We start from the raw sequence: 16,217 nt of genomic DNA, 5'->3' as shown, positions 1-16,217 counted from the left end.
CGTCACAATGCCGGGCTGCAATTTTTACTCATATTTTTAATTTATTTAATTTTAAATATATGCTCTACCACCTCAAATTAGTACTGTAATGTATCTTATCCCTGTACAACATACTTTTCCTGTTAGCAATAGAGTCGTGCCGTCATCTATCTAACTCCTTCCAAGGGAAAATTTTTGAATTATAATAACGTGACTTCCGGTTTGCATCAGAAGTTTATATATAGATAATCGGCTTCCCGCCCCTATGCCTTCCACACACGTCTTGAATTTCATTTATCTAACACCGTTTTCGAGATTAAGGAAAGATAAACAGACATGAAACAAATTCAAGAAACAATAAACAAAATAGAACTAATATTTACACATACATACAGATATATCATGAGTGAGTTCATACATGTATTTGGGCGTGTGTGTTTGTGTCTACGTGTCTGTTTCTGTGTGTACACACACGCATACAAATATATATTTTATACTGAATATCATTTATATATGTATACTGAATTTTTACTCAACTTTATCAACTATTCTACAGCTGTAAAGATGGTATACATATATAGAAGTTAGTCAAGGGACATTATTTCTACATCTGTCTGCAAGTTTTCTCGAAAACCAAGAATTTTAATTTCGAAAGTTTGATGATGATGGAACAGAAGACATTGGGGAAAAGAAGTTGAAAGATGTATGAGAGATAGCAAGCCCGTGCACAGGATATTGAAAAGGCTAAAGTTCAAAAAGAAATACGCACTTAATCTCACAATATAGGTAGGGTAACACAACATAATGGAGTGAATGGATATAAATTTATTTAATTTTTTATTATTTTCAAATGGGAAGAGTTAAATTTAAACCTCCAACAGTCACGTGAACTGCCTTTAGAGATAAAACAACTCGAAAGAGACTTATTAAAATCAGAAATAAGATAAATTGGCGAAAGAAAAAGATGATTTTTGTTGTACCATAAAATTATATTTTACTTACAAAAATTTTAAAAATAAAAATCCATCCAATATAACTATTGGATGGTAATAGTTATATTGGATGGATTATTATAGGAACAAGTGATTGATCTCTTACCCAAATAATATTAATTAACCAGATTGATATTTGTTTTTTTAAAATCATTTCAAAATAATTTAAAAACCTTTAAACTCTTTAAAGATTTAACAAATTAATTTTGAAAATTCAATTATAAAAATCATCTTCTTCAACGCATAATAAACATTTAGTTCAACTTTTAATAGATATAAAACTGAAAAAGCTATGTTTTAATCCATAAATTAATGGCTTCGAAAGACTTTTATCCAAAAAAAAAAAATTAAAGTTAAAGAGCAATATCTCGTAAATGCAACATAACTTTGACTTTGCTTATCGAACGAAGATCGTGTGTTGCATGGAACGTCCAACTAAAAGATAAGAAAACATATTTTTAAAAAAAAATTCACGACATTATAGGAACTTAAACGATTTTTAAATTTCCAGCTTCCAAAATATCGTATTTAATATTACCTATAAATTATATATAAAATTACTTACCGCAGCCAATTTCGTCGTTTCCTTCTTCACAGTCGTTATCGCCATCGCAGTGCCATCGAACAGGTATACAAGTACAGTTTTGAGATGAAGATAAACAGGAAAATTCGTTAGTCCCGCACGAGCAGGATGATGATGACATATCTACACATTATTGTAAATATAATGCATTAAGTATCACTACTTGAAACTATAAATAAATTAATATATATATTTTTTTAAATATAAACTTCAAAATTTTATTAATAATAATTTTTGGCTCTTATTTTTTTAAATAAATTATTCATCGGTGCAATAAATAATTGAAACAATTCGATTTGGATTTACTTTAATTTCTCTTTTAAAACCTTAAAAGGAAAGCAACTGTTACCAAATTTTTAATTACAGACAATGATTATATTTATAAATAAAGAAAAATAATTCATTATCGTATACAGTAATTTTCTGCAGTCATTAAGTGATGCTGCTAACAAGGTTTTCTATTAGTTAAATAATAAATTTCCTTGAATTTAATTACTATTTGCAGTATTTTTGGAATTCTTTTTTTTTTAAAATAATAATTAATAATGTTACAAATATTGCAATAACACACCATCAACTGCTGTAAATCATTAGGCTATAATTCAGTACTAATAATAATAATTTACAAATAAATTTGGCCTTAGAGGAAGGCTTTAGATGCCATTTTGTATTAAATTTAATTAAATAATTTTAGACTAAAGTGGAAGAAAAGAATAAGAAAGGAGCGGGACTCGAACCCGCAACCGGCAGTTGATGGTGTGTTATTGCAATGTATCCGGTTTAGTAAAGTTTTTTATAGTTACAAATATTGTAAAAAACAGGCTTTATCACTTTTTAAATTTAGAAAATTTCAATAAACTATTAAAATATAAGTTCGTAATGACGAAATAATTCGTTAGTTGATGCAGTAACATCTCACACGAGAAAGATTTTAGTCGAATTTCTTCGGATCTGCCACAATAATTTACGTAATTATAATTCTTAAATAATATTTTAAAAAGTATTATTTTTATTACAAAATAAATAAATATAATTTTTAATGCATATTTTCTTTCTTAAAATTCATTAATGTAGTTTTCTTCAACTCCGTGTTTCACATAAAATTAAGTTATAATTTAAATAAATTTATTTTTAAATAAAAATAAATTGTATCTGGAATAAAATGTATTTAGTTTTACGTCAATTCTTTTCTTCTTTTTTTTAAAAAGAAAAGCAGAAAATAGCACCGTAAAACAACATTCAAAACTTCTATAATTTAAACAGAATTTTACCATCGCATAAAAAGTATATGTAGAAGGTTATATAATCGAATGTTATTTCTACCAAAAGGAATGGGAAAAAAACAGTATTTACAGTATTCTAAGATCGAATTTTAATACGAATATTACAAAATTACATAGTTCATCAATGCCATTTTCTCCGGCAGAAAACAGAAAGAAAGAAAGAGAAAGAACAACAATAAAACGACATTTATAGTAAAAAAGGGGGGACCTTTTAAATGCAACTTTTGCTATATAAAAAAGTTATTGTTAAGTCTATCCTTCAGGCAATTTAAATTCTATTAAATGAATTGTTAACAACGTTATCGCCCCATAAATCTAAGGATCCCATCTGAATATTAAAATCTTCAACTTTAATATTTTATCCGTTTTCAAAACACTGCCAGGGCAAAAGTCTCTTCTTTTTATAGCGTAGGAAAGAAAAAATTTAATTTAAATATTTTTGATCAAATTCTCAAACATTACTTTTTAAAATGTATACTTAGATTTAGATACATTATATTGGTAGATGATACGTTTATATGAAAGAAAAGTTTTCACGAAAGTTCCGATATGAGAAGACAGATGATCAAATATCCCCACAAATTGTTGTCAGACAATGATGGACGAGCCACTAGTTTACTGAATGTCATCTATCTTTATCTAAAACAAATGTATTTTCTTATTGCATCATATGTTATTGGAAAACAAAATTAAAAAAACATCATAAAACACATTGAATAAGTTTACTTGAAAAAAAATAAACAACATTTAAAAGTGTTGTTTAAGTGATTTTGTAGGAAAAAATGGATGGCTTCAACATAGATTTAGTGAGGGATTTTTCTGCTGTTGCAAAATGGTAAAAAAATATTAATTTAATCGTTAAATTTTTATTTTAAACTCTTCTTTATTGTTACATTATTTTAAAAAAACTAAATTTAGAAAGCATTTCATTAAAAATTAGAATTGATGAAATAATTTTACAATGGTTTTTGATATAAATGAGATAAAATCGATAGCCTTTCTCAAATATAGATATATTTTATAACTAACATATGTCAAAGTATGTGTGTTTGTTAGATAAAAGTTTATGTATCATTCAACGTATCCGTACCAAATTTGGTACAAATATTCTTCGATACTCTATAAAAAAATATTGTAAGATCCTCCAATAACTCTCCAAAGCCCACCTCCCTCTTAAACTTATATAATAATAATAATAATAATAATGAAATTAAAAATTAAATAAAAGAAAAATAAATTCTTAAAACAAAAGAAGACTGAATATTAACCAAACAAAGAATAAAAATCAAAACAGAAGACACAAAGAATTTGGTAGATGCATAACACAGAGATTCAATAAAACCAAAAATTTAAGAGTCAAAAAAATATCAGAAATACATTAAAACTCTCAAATTTCTTTACTGTAATAAATTATTATAATTAACTTGTTCATATTTATTGGAAAAGTAATAGATCAAATTTATAAGTATTGACATATGTTATTTATAAACAGCATTTATTTTTAAATCATTTAATAATGTATAATAAAATAGTTAATATAATTTATTAAAATATAGAAAAAAAAAGTTGCTTACAGTCCATGATATGATCAAGTTGTCAGGTTCTGTTCCATAACCTTCTACTTTGTCTGGGTTTTTATATGGCACATCTGTTGGTGTTTCACATCTATCGGAAGGGGCACTTGGCAAACTGGGCCCAATTTTGTTTCGTGCTATTACACGAAATGTATAATTAGCCCATGGTGACATTGGTAACTATAAAAGAAATTAATAAACCTATTTAATACTTTACAAATTATTAAAATTGTTATTATTAGTATTAATAAATAAATAATTAAAAATGTCTAAATAAACTAAAAATGTTTTTCTTATGTTTGATAGCTGTATAATTCTGCTACTTCTTTATTAATTTTATTTAAATACATTTAAATCAAAAAATAAATTAATAATAAACAAGTAGCTAAGTGCAATTNTTGAAGAATTATACAGAGTTTTCATATTAAAACCTGTACAACTCTTAATAATTTCCACTATTTAAAAAATATGTAAATTATATTTCATATTTATTTTATAATTTACATATATTTAACGAAGAGGCAATCGATCTCATCCATCCTATATTTGATAATGACTCTAAACGGCTTTTATTACATTAATATGAAAGCATTTTTAGCAAATTTTAGAACTTTTGAGTTGAAATTTCCAGGTTTCACACCTATACATTTCCACTGTCGTCCGTCTGTCCGTCTGTCCGTCTGTCCTTCCTTAATGACGAGAAGGAGTTAGATAGATGGAAATCAACACAGTATATGGAAAAGGAACGGGGTGGATATTGAATTTTAACATTTAAAGATATGTTAATTTCGTTTTATTTCAATCATAATTAATGTTTATGAATTATTATTTCGTTTAGTTACAGATTAATTAATAATTTTGATAAATTAATCTATATAATAGATTTAGAAAGATTATTCGGTTTTAAAATTCCAAAAATTCCTGTTACAATTATTTAAATTTTGTGAAAATTTGTTATAATAAATTAAATATTGTATAATTTAAAACTTTCAGAAATTCGTTTATTATTAATAAATCTAAAATTCATAATTTTAAACTCACGCAACAAAATTTCAATTTTCAGAATTTTATTCGGTTTAAACGACAAACGTGATTTAATTACGTGAAACAAATAAGTTTTGAGATTTACTTTCCTATTTAATTTAAATATTGTATTAATTAATATAAAATAAGTTAAATTACTGTATATGGTATTATGTTTTTAACTCTTTCCGCCTGGGTACTAAGATCTTTTTATAGGACCATTACGGGCTTTGCCACCCATTATGACTTGGTTTGGTTTTATTCGTACGCGGCAACGCGACACATGGGCGATCTGCCGAGGGAGATTGATTCCGGGAGGTCTTCTACGAGAAACTGACCCATATTTAGGAGTTACTAACGTCAAGAAAACCAGAAAAACTCCACGTGGCTAGTCCATTGGACGGGCGCGAACCCACTACCAGTGTTCAATGGTTTTATCGTCACTGGTGAGCCACCATTGTGGACCAGGATATGATGGAGTAACCAAATGTGAGGGACGGAGCCCGATTTATTCGGAAAGATCATCCTCGAAAATTTCCTGGGATTTTTCGACCCATCCGGACTCGATCCTGGTCCCTCTGCGCAATAGGCTGCCATCTTAACCTCAGGACCATCCAGCCGTCAACGTATGTATAGTATGGGTTTAATATGAGTTTATAAATCAAATAGTTTAAGTGAATTTGCACCAAATTAATCTGATTATTTTCAAAAATAAGTGAAAAAAATTGTTTAAAATAATTAATAGTTACAAATATATTCAAATAAGTGTCCAATTATATACTCATTCGATTCTAGCAAAACTAATGTAATAGTTTTTCCCTCTCTAAGAGTAAACTTTATACATAAATCACTTTAAAATATCTCAATTTTGTCTCATTAAACAGCAAAACAGATTTAAAATATAAGAGGAAACACTAGCCTACATTGTTTAATATAAGGGTTATACAGAAACGGAGCTGCTTGTAATTACTGTTCATTTGTGTTATCAGTCAATCGAGTTGTACTGATTATTATTAATTGCCTCGCTGATATAACTAATGCTGATGAGAATATTAATAATACCACATCAATTAATTCGGTATTCTAAATATAGTATCTTAAAGAGCATTATAAGTATTTTGTTTAAAGTCTGAAATCCAAAAAGCTAAGCTGACAACGAAAGGAACATGCCCTACAGTCACACAACTTTCTATCAAAGTTTTAAGTAGAACCACTCCAAGAATTCTTTCAGCAAATCAAATATTGTTGACAAAGCTAAACACTAACGTCACAGTTCAAATAACAGAAAGTTAAATCTACATGAAAGCACAAACTTGGAACTGCCAGTAGCACTTTAATTTTTTTTAAATGAAATGAAATATTAAATTTAGTGAGCCAAATAAATATATAAGTCAAGGGCATGATTTTTATGATAATAGAAACGAAAAAACTATTATCGAAGAATATGTAATGCTATATTAATTAATTCAATTGTCTAAACCTAGAGGGGTAAGAAATCAACGGCCTTCTAGAGTGACCTAATAAATATAAAATATGATATAAAATTATTTAGGCACCTACTTTCTTTTACGTTTCAGACAGATTAACAGAGAAAAATATTTTTTCTGTTATTCTTTTCAATATAGGTATATATATTTTTGGGCTCATGAGGAATGTACTGTGTGCCACGGTGGCCAAACTGTGGCTCGTGAACCACGCGCGGCTCCCAATTATTTATACAATTTTTTATAAACTTGATAAACACTACTTACACATACAGTAAAACCTGATTAATTTGAATCTGGATAACTCGAAGTCATTTTCTTTCACCAATCGTCTAACAGATTAAATCAAACTGATTTAACTCGCATTCCTTGAAACTTTTAAACTCGAAGTTCGAATTTTTCCCTCGACTGATTCGAATTAACTAGGTTTCACTGTATAATATTATAAGTTTTCCGGATATTACGTAATACCTTGTATACATAGGGATTGTAAGTTTAACTCGCGTTAAACTTCGAACAGGCAACTGAAATCTTAAGATACATTCATAATGTTGAAAGAGTTGATTAATTGTTTACCTAGTCATAAAGTGCCAGTAAAGTAGCAATGATATTTACTATAAAACGTTAATTATTATATATAGTTAAAACACTATAAATAGACAATACGGCTCTCCAGTATTTCTGATAGAAAGTGTATGACTTCTATCGTGACAAGTGTCACCCTTGATGTATAATTATGCAGCTCAGCAGTAGCCTACAACGAGTAGCCTTATGAGATCCCTCTGAATTGATATGTGGCTTTCTCTAGTCTAAAAAAAATTTTTTTTAAAAGTTACTATAAATTTTTTAAAATATTTACAAAATATTCACGTGACAAAAAGTAAACTTTTAGAAGTATAAACGTTAAAAATGTATTAGAAGCATTATATTTTTAGGAAGTTGTCTTAACGTGTGTATTTAATATTTAAAAAACAAATTACCGCAAACCCGAAAGATTCTAATATACCACGTGACAGTGGTACGGGTCACTTGACTGATCGAAAATCTTTTGTAATTCGATCAGCTCAAAATATATTAAAATTTTCATACTTTCTTGTACATCTAGAAACCATGAGATTAATCTGAGAACTCATTTGCTAAATTTGATCAATGGGAAGTGTTTGAACTAAGTGACTTTCTTGCTGGAGCCGTCCTATTATTGTAATTATAACATGGCCAACCAGGGGTGCCAGATAGTCGAAGCAGAAATGTCGCCAAAATTCGACTCTAAAAAATAACCCGAAATCGACCAAAATGCCATCAAAACGATTTTTCGGCCAATCTGGCAGCTTTGTCACTAACAATCTAAGCCCGGCAACAGCACTTCACCGTTAAAAATTACTTAAGATTTATATGTAAATCTTAAGAAAAATATAATAATGTATTTTCTTTCTTCTATCATTTCATTTTTTGTAATTTTAATACTTTTTCATGCAAATTTTTGTTTCTCAGCCTTCAATTTAATTGTATGAAGTTTTAATACATTTAATTATAAATAATTTTTATGAGTTAAAAATATCACATTAATAATAATATAAACATATTTTCAATCTTTATATATATTTTTTAAAATGAGTAAGAATTTTAAATATTAGGAATTAATAAATAAATAAAAATAAAGTCGAAATAATTTTTTAAGTAATAATTTTATTCTCAGAATAAAATTATGCAGCAACTGATACCATTCGGGAAGCCTGATCTCGAGTTGTGTAAGTAGCAACACGAATGTGTTGAGAGTATCACGGGATACCAATCCGTTCAACGAGACCATTCACTGAACGAGTTGATACCACATGGCACTCCCAACATATTCGCATTGAAACTTGAGTAACTCGAGACTAGGAAGTGTTAGACACGTGTAAAAACCAAGAAAACTCCAGTAGCCAGCCCGTTGATGAGGTGCGAAACTGCAACCAACCACAAGTTTGGTTTTATTCGTATACGGCAACACGACATACAGACGATAAGTCTTTTATGGGAAACTGGACCCTATTTGGGTGTTACCAATGTGAAGAAAACCCAGAAAACTCCACGTGGCCAGTCCGTTAGGCACCAATATTCAGGGTTTTATTTACTCCGCCATTGGTGGCTCACTAACTACAGTGATCAGTGGTTTTATCCATTCGACCGCCAGTGGAGAAATAAATTATGAAAAATTAAATTTAAAAATTTCATTAACATCTTATATAATTCTCCATTTATAAATCAAATAAATTGAATATCTGGTTAATTAATCTGTAAATTAAAAATGCATAAATATGTAGCTTATATAATTTAATTAACTAACTAACTTCTATCTCATTTATTTTATATTTTATAAATTTAAAATAAAATATAGTTTTGCATCATTTAGATAATAAATTTACATGGCTTGGGAGATTTTGGAACAAAGGTAAGTTAAGATTATTACGGGTAAATTACTATGATATAAATAAGATTAATTAACGCCTAATTAAACTTTGCCTCTTAATGATCAGATTATGTTGCTCATTTGGAAACTTGACATTAGAAAATCAAGCTTAAATAGCTAAAGTGGACTTTACAACAGATATACGGCATATATATCGTATCTATGTCACTCTATTAATAGATGCTTCATTTGTTTGATTTATAACCATGAAGATCAAAATCAAATCGATTCACTCGTGTTAATCAGAAACATGTCTCGAAAATTTAAAAAAATAAAACTTTATTTAATTCTTTATTCGCTTCCCAATACTGAAATTTTAAAGTACAGTGTCAGTATTATTTTGAAGAGCCAAGTATATCGTGTTCTGATTAATTACAGTTTGGCTAATCTACTCTAATTAAGAAAATTCGTGTTTATTAATTACATTATATCAAAATGTAAATATTTAAATGCAGGTCCCTCAAATGGGAGCCAGCAAAGCCTTTTGACGATGACCTCAAGAACAATTTTTTTTTTTTAACTTTTTCCGTCCTGTTGGCACTAAGAGGGCTTTCTAGGCAAGTCCATTATGGGTTCTGCCAGACTCACAATGAGGAGGCCGCGTGGTGAGGCACTGAACCTAGTGCTGGATTAAGCCTTTAACAAGCCCTAGACAAAATTTAAATTGGAGCCCCATTTAAATATGTTGCTTGTAAAGAAATCTTAAATAATGTCAGTTAAAATTTTTATTAACAATAGAGAATATTGTTCGTTAAAGTTACAGCAACGCAACGCTAGAACGATCTGCCTAGGGGAATGCCTACCGGGATATCTATTTAAAGGTAACTGGCCCCTATTCAGATGTTACAGAAAACCCGAAAAACTCCACGTTACCATGCTGTCTTCGCGAGACCGAACGTACGACCGAACTCCCGGTGTTCAAGGAACGGACGCTTGGCCTCTTAATACAGAATACAAACTATAATAATTGTATAATAAAAGAGTTTCTGGTATAACGAAAAATATATAAAAAATATAATTATAGTCATTAATTAATCAACCTTTTAAAATTTAAATTTTTCGGATTTTTATTTCAGAAAATTGATCAATATTATCTTCGCAATCTAGCCATTCGAAAGCATCATCAAGCATTGCCAAAGACCATAGCCTTTCCTGTCCTATTGAATTTCTTGAATAATTTTTTAAAATTTATTATTATTATTATTATCTATACTGAAGCCAGACCACCCCCGAATTACAGGCCATAGATATTTGTCTTATTTGTTGGTTAATCCGACACTGACTGAACCTGATATACAGTATACGTATCTGGACTGATCCCTTCCGAAAAAACTTTTCGGGGTTTTCGATTCCGGATTCTCCAAAACAGAAGATTGCCACTAACCTCTCGACCATCCGGCCAAAACAAAACTGTTACAAATTATTCATTTCATTGCATCTCTTATCAATTAAAAATAAGCTTTTTTTTTGTGATAGTTTTTGTTAAAAATCTTTAGAAAACATCGTTAAAAACTGAACTACTTTTATGTACTGGAGGCATCAATAAGATCAGTTAGAAGGCCCTGTTTGATTTAAACGAAAACGAATCGTACATAAACTCTAACAACTTTAATATAACGTGCGCCACTTCAAAACGTCAGATGTACAGTTCATATATATATATAACTTTTGAAGTGGATCAATAAATGTTATGAGTATATCGTATTCATAATTATATACTGTACACACTATAAATTTTTAATAAAGATTATATTTATAATCGAATATAAAGTAAACATTTTGAAATTAAATGTTTTATTATTGATTTTTCTTTTTTATATTTCAAAAGAAATATCGTTTTGTAGTACAGTATTTTCGACTAAAAATGCAGCCGATGTGCTGGATCTTGAATGTGTATCACTCCGCCGCCGCAGATACACAATGAAAATTTCGAAAATTCAAAAATACGTCATATGACGTCGTGACTTTTTTTTTGTTTCTTTTTTAATACTAAATTTCTTACATAGATGTCAAAAATATCAAATAGATTATGATATGAATAGTTTTTCTAATACATGTTTTATGTACGTTTAATTATAAAATATGTTTTAGTTCGTAATAAACTCAAAACTATTTTCCTTTGCGTATATAGACTAATAAATATCGGTTCTATTCTTATTCTGGGAAAGGATTACTGTAAATAAAAATATTTTACTTTAATTTTATTTTCTAAATCAACAGTAGTTCGGTTCTTTCTCATAATAAAAATATATAAAAAATAATTGGTAAATTTTATTAATAATATATACAAGACGTCCATCAAATTCGTACATCCAAATATAAATAGGATTTTATAAAAAGAAATCAGGACAAGTTTAAGAATTGAAAATGTTTATTTGCATCTTCTCTCGTAGATTCTAAGGCTTTGCCTGTGGTTCTGAGGCTTTGCCTGTGGTTCTGTGGCCATAATAGTTTCTTCTTTCTTCTTTTTCCATCGTCTATTGTTTTCAATCTAAATATAAAAAAGACCTAATTAGTCAAACTCAATGTTAGAAAAGTGAAAATTCTACTCCGGAACGTGTGGGTATACGACTTAGAAAAAGGAAATGCTTTTGATCAACGTAGCATCGTCAATTATTGAATGTCAGAAACGGTTAACAAAGCGCATAATATGTTAATTTTATTCTACAACTACATACCAGTTAATGAGAAACGAACTCTTACCTGTTTAGTAGTGAAGCTATGGCGTCACAAAGTCACGTTTCGACAATTTCGTAAACAGCAAGAATGAAAATTCGCACACTTTTCACAGATAACCGAACTGAATAATAACGATTTTATGGTTTGATGATAACGTGATGAAGTATTGACTCTACTTAACGATAGTCCGAAACACTTATTTCTCGAAATTAGCCAGGGGAATTCTGCTTATTACTACACAAAATCTCTACCCCCTCTGCTTTGGTGTTTCTCCTCTATATTTGTAAGTTTCAAAATATATTCGACAAGATTTGTTCTTCATAATATTTTGTTTTACTTTCACTTGTTATACACAACAAGGGAAAGTATTGAAAGAGTGTTAAATTTTGATCCTTCGAGTTTATTGCAAATCTTCGTGTTTTGAGACCTGAATCCAAAACAGCAAAAAAAAATTCTGTACATGTGTGTGTGTGTGTGTGTGTGTGTGTGTGTGTTGGCGTCTATTTCGCTTAATATTTCAGGATGAGGTAAAGATTAAAAACGAAATTTAGCATGGTGGCTTGTATATGAGGGGCATTGATGCTATTAAATTTTGGTGATGAAAGGTCGAGAAGATAGTGAGATAGAGAGAGACATATATCTCGAGAGGAGTAAGATTTAATAACGAATAAAATCTTCATTAGCATTTATACTTTCTTATAAAACTCACCCATACTCTCAAAATTAAGCTTTTTACCATTTTATCGTAATTTAAAAAATATTTTATAGTTTTTATAACAAAATCTGATAACAGAAAGAGCCATACACAATATTATTTTTTGCTTAATAATATAAAAGTTATTTTTGTTTATTTAAAAATCTATAACACCCGGGAAAGTTATACAACTCTCGTTGCTAGATTTTTTTTATAAGGTTGACTTCTTCAAGAGAAAATAAGATTTCTTGATATATGGTAAGTTAATTTATTGAAAGTAAATCACATTTTACATAAGAGATTAAATTATGAGGCCATCTCTGTCCGAAGCCTGAGAAAAATGGCTCTATTATCACCTCTAAGTTTAATGATAGTTTATTAATGATATAGTAGTCAAAAGATATACAATATAAACTTTATTTAAAGTTTAATTCGTATAAAAATAATAATAATAATAATTATTATTATTATTAAACGCTTTTTTTTTAACTTGCTTTGTATCATTGTCAAATCTTGCAACTCAAATTTCATCCATTTTTAATCAAGATAGAATTTTCAAACCTTCAGGATATACCTTAGTCCAATGACAATGAATTTTAATGATGTTTGAGGGATGTGGTTCCACCCCAACACCTTCCCCTCCCGAAACCTAATAAACAAAACCAAATGTAGGATTTAATCAAGATGTCTGTGTTTGTAAGGTTTTCAAATTTAAAGTTTGTAAGTGAATTCACAAATTTTGTACTAACGAAGACATAAATTTTAGACATTATATATAATTTTTATTAAATTGCTGAATTCTAAAAGTTTCTTTTCTTTATATTTTTACATATAAACTGTGAAATATAATATATTATTGTATATTACAAATTGCTTATAAATTCAAAAGCTCGTGTCGGTGTTTGAATAATTTAATATTTTTATAATAAATAAATATTTATTATAAAGGATGTCGCGTGAAACATAATATCAATTCAATTTTGTAGATATGAAAAATATGAGGAATAAATTAATATTTAGGATGAAAAATTTGTTTTTTTAGATTGGATCGTATATTTGATTATAGTTCAATTCTACAAAATAAAATTGTTCCCGAAATTTTATTTGGTGTAATGTGTTTTTTTAGGAATAAAAATCGAATAAAATTCATTAAATAAATTGCTGTTTAAAATACGTGATTTGATTTAGTGTAATTTAGTATGATGAGCGTAAAAAATTTCTTTTATTATTACTGTAATTTCTTTTTATTTGGCTTGATAAACAAAAAACTCGTTTATTATTCAGTATCTAATGAAAAACAGGTAGTTATTTTCTGTCAGGAAATTGAATAACATTATACTGAAAATAGCATTTATAATCCGTATCATATAACTTAAGCACTAAGAAAAGACATTAGATTGATGAACAATGCAACACATGAGCGATCTCCAATACTTTCCGGAAAGACTTTCTATAGAAAACTAGCCCCTAATTCGGTATTAGACACGATAAGAAAAATAATATACCAAGTGTCAGCAGGCGCGAACCCGCGACTAGTGTTCAGATACTACTGAGCCATTTCTTTTTCTCTTTGCACCCTATGGGTACCAGAAGGATTTATCAAGTCCAGCGCAGATTCTGCCAGCCTTCCGTCCCTCTGTCAATTTGGTAGAGTGCCAGGACCCGATATATTCAAGATAGACCAACCGAAAAGTTTTTGGTGTTTTCGACCCGTTTGAATTCGTTCCGTGTACCCAGAGCGATAGGCTGACACCTTAACCATTCGGCTATACAACTGGAAAAAGAAAACACTGGCTTATATTTATACCATTTTATATAAACTTTTAATTTTTTCTATAAAAACTGGACTTTTTTCACACTAGATTATTTCACTTTTGTCACTATTGTCAAAATTATATACACTAATTAAACTTTTTCAATGTCAAGAAGATGACGATTTTTCCAATAGAGATTAGCTCAAAAGTCAATTAGCCGAGTCCCAGTAATGTAAAAAGTCAATAAAAATGTCCCAATAATGATAGAAATAGTAAAGCAGAAATTTCTACAATAGAAATAATCAGATAATCTGAATATATAGTGCAACAATTGACATAGTGAGTTTTGGTGCATTTTATAAAAAGTACCAAAACTCACTTTGGCACTTTTGGCGCTTTAGATATTAATCTTTATGATTTTTGGTTTTGGGAACAACCAAATTTCGAGGACATGCTACAAATTTGGAGCCTCGGAAAGCAGTAACACATTGCATTTGAGAAGCATCATAGAATAGTAGAGAGGAGTAATTATGATCGGCCGTTGTACACTGTTCATCGCCTTTAAGTTTTAAATCTTCAAAATGAGACAATTCTGAGCGGTATCGCCTGCATCGCACGAATATCTTCTACGTACTGTGCAAGTAAAATGTTGTTTGTAACGCCAAAAAGCTCCACGGTGGCGAGTTTTGTACAAATTTTTTAAGGAGATGCCTTCCGCACGTCCTGAAATATCCACCACATAAGGTTTAATTTAATATATAAATGTTAAAAGGTATGAATAAATGCATTTATTCCTAACACAAATACAAATAAGAAATTTCATATTAAACGTATCATTAAAATTTGTAGTTTTTTAAAAAAATATTTAAATATTATTTAGTGATATTTTCAATTTTTTACTTAATAAATTACAGTATATTAGTTATTGATTTAAATTATTCATATCTAAGATTTATATGTTTCTTCTTCACTATATTTCATATAATATTTGATTTACAGTAAAATTATATTGATGGGAATGAATTTGTTTACTACTTGGCACGGTTTTTTTTTCTTTTTTAAAAAATATTTTAAATTACATAAAGCACGATCACTTTTTAAATCAAAAGATTCAAATTAAAATTTTCTTGTAAAATGTAATCTTTGAATTACTTCATATTTTAATGCGCCAGATCATTAGCATACTCAATTCACCATAAATAGGGTATAGCTAATTAATAAAACAAATAAAATAAAAACTTTTAATTACTTTTCAAAAGAAATCTTAATTTATAGCACTTTTGTAACATTTTAAGTTTTAAAAAAACCCTTGTTTTGAGTTCCTTTTTGTGTCTGAGTATAGGCTAAATGGCCTGTTTTTTCCTGTATCCAGTCCTCTGTATAGTTTTTATACGTACAGGAAGGCGCAGTTTTTATTATAGAAAAAAGTCCAGGAAAGAAAAAATATAAAAACACCCATTCTTATGAATAAATCACAACTAAGAAATACAAAATAATAAAAGATTATTATCATTTATCTATTATTATTTCGTATTGCTTATTTGTAATTTATGCATAAGAATGTTTTATTTCCTTTTATGTTTTTATGCATGTTTTTTCCGTAAAAAAATTTATATACTTATTTTTTTATTCCTCTATATTTGTAAACACTACATAGAAGTCTGGATAAAGGGAAAAGCAAGCCATTTAACCTACATTTACGGACAAAGAGGAACTCAAAACT

The 16,217-nt window shown here is 28.7% G+C and overlaps 1 protein-coding gene across 4 annotated transcripts in view; it reads right to left on the bottom strand.

Moving 5' to 3' along the window:
* The window catches only part of LOC111621010 (low-density lipoprotein receptor-related protein 4-like), a 121,620-nt gene that overhangs the window by 51,288 nt on the left and 54,115 nt on the right, over window positions 1–16,217 (bottom strand). For all 4 annotated transcript variants that reach the window (XM_023363044.1, XM_023363046.1, XM_023363045.1 and 1 more), the window contains exon 2: window positions 1,537–1,677. In XM_023363044.1, coding sequence (XP_023218812.1) covers window positions 1,537–1,677 — 141 coding nt within the window. The remainder of the gene's footprint in view (window positions 1–1,536; window positions 1,678–16,217) is intronic.

This window comes from Centruroides sculpturatus, unplaced genomic scaffold (assembly GCF_000671375.1).
Source record: "Centruroides sculpturatus isolate CEXI.00-Female unplaced genomic scaffold, Cexi_2.0 scaffold245, whole genome shotgun sequence".
NCBI lineage: Eukaryota > Metazoa > Arthropoda > Arachnida > Scorpiones > Buthidae > Centruroides > Centruroides sculpturatus.
The sequence above is the reverse complement of the archived record's forward strand: the minus strand, read 5'-3'. Positions and strand labels throughout refer to the sequence as shown.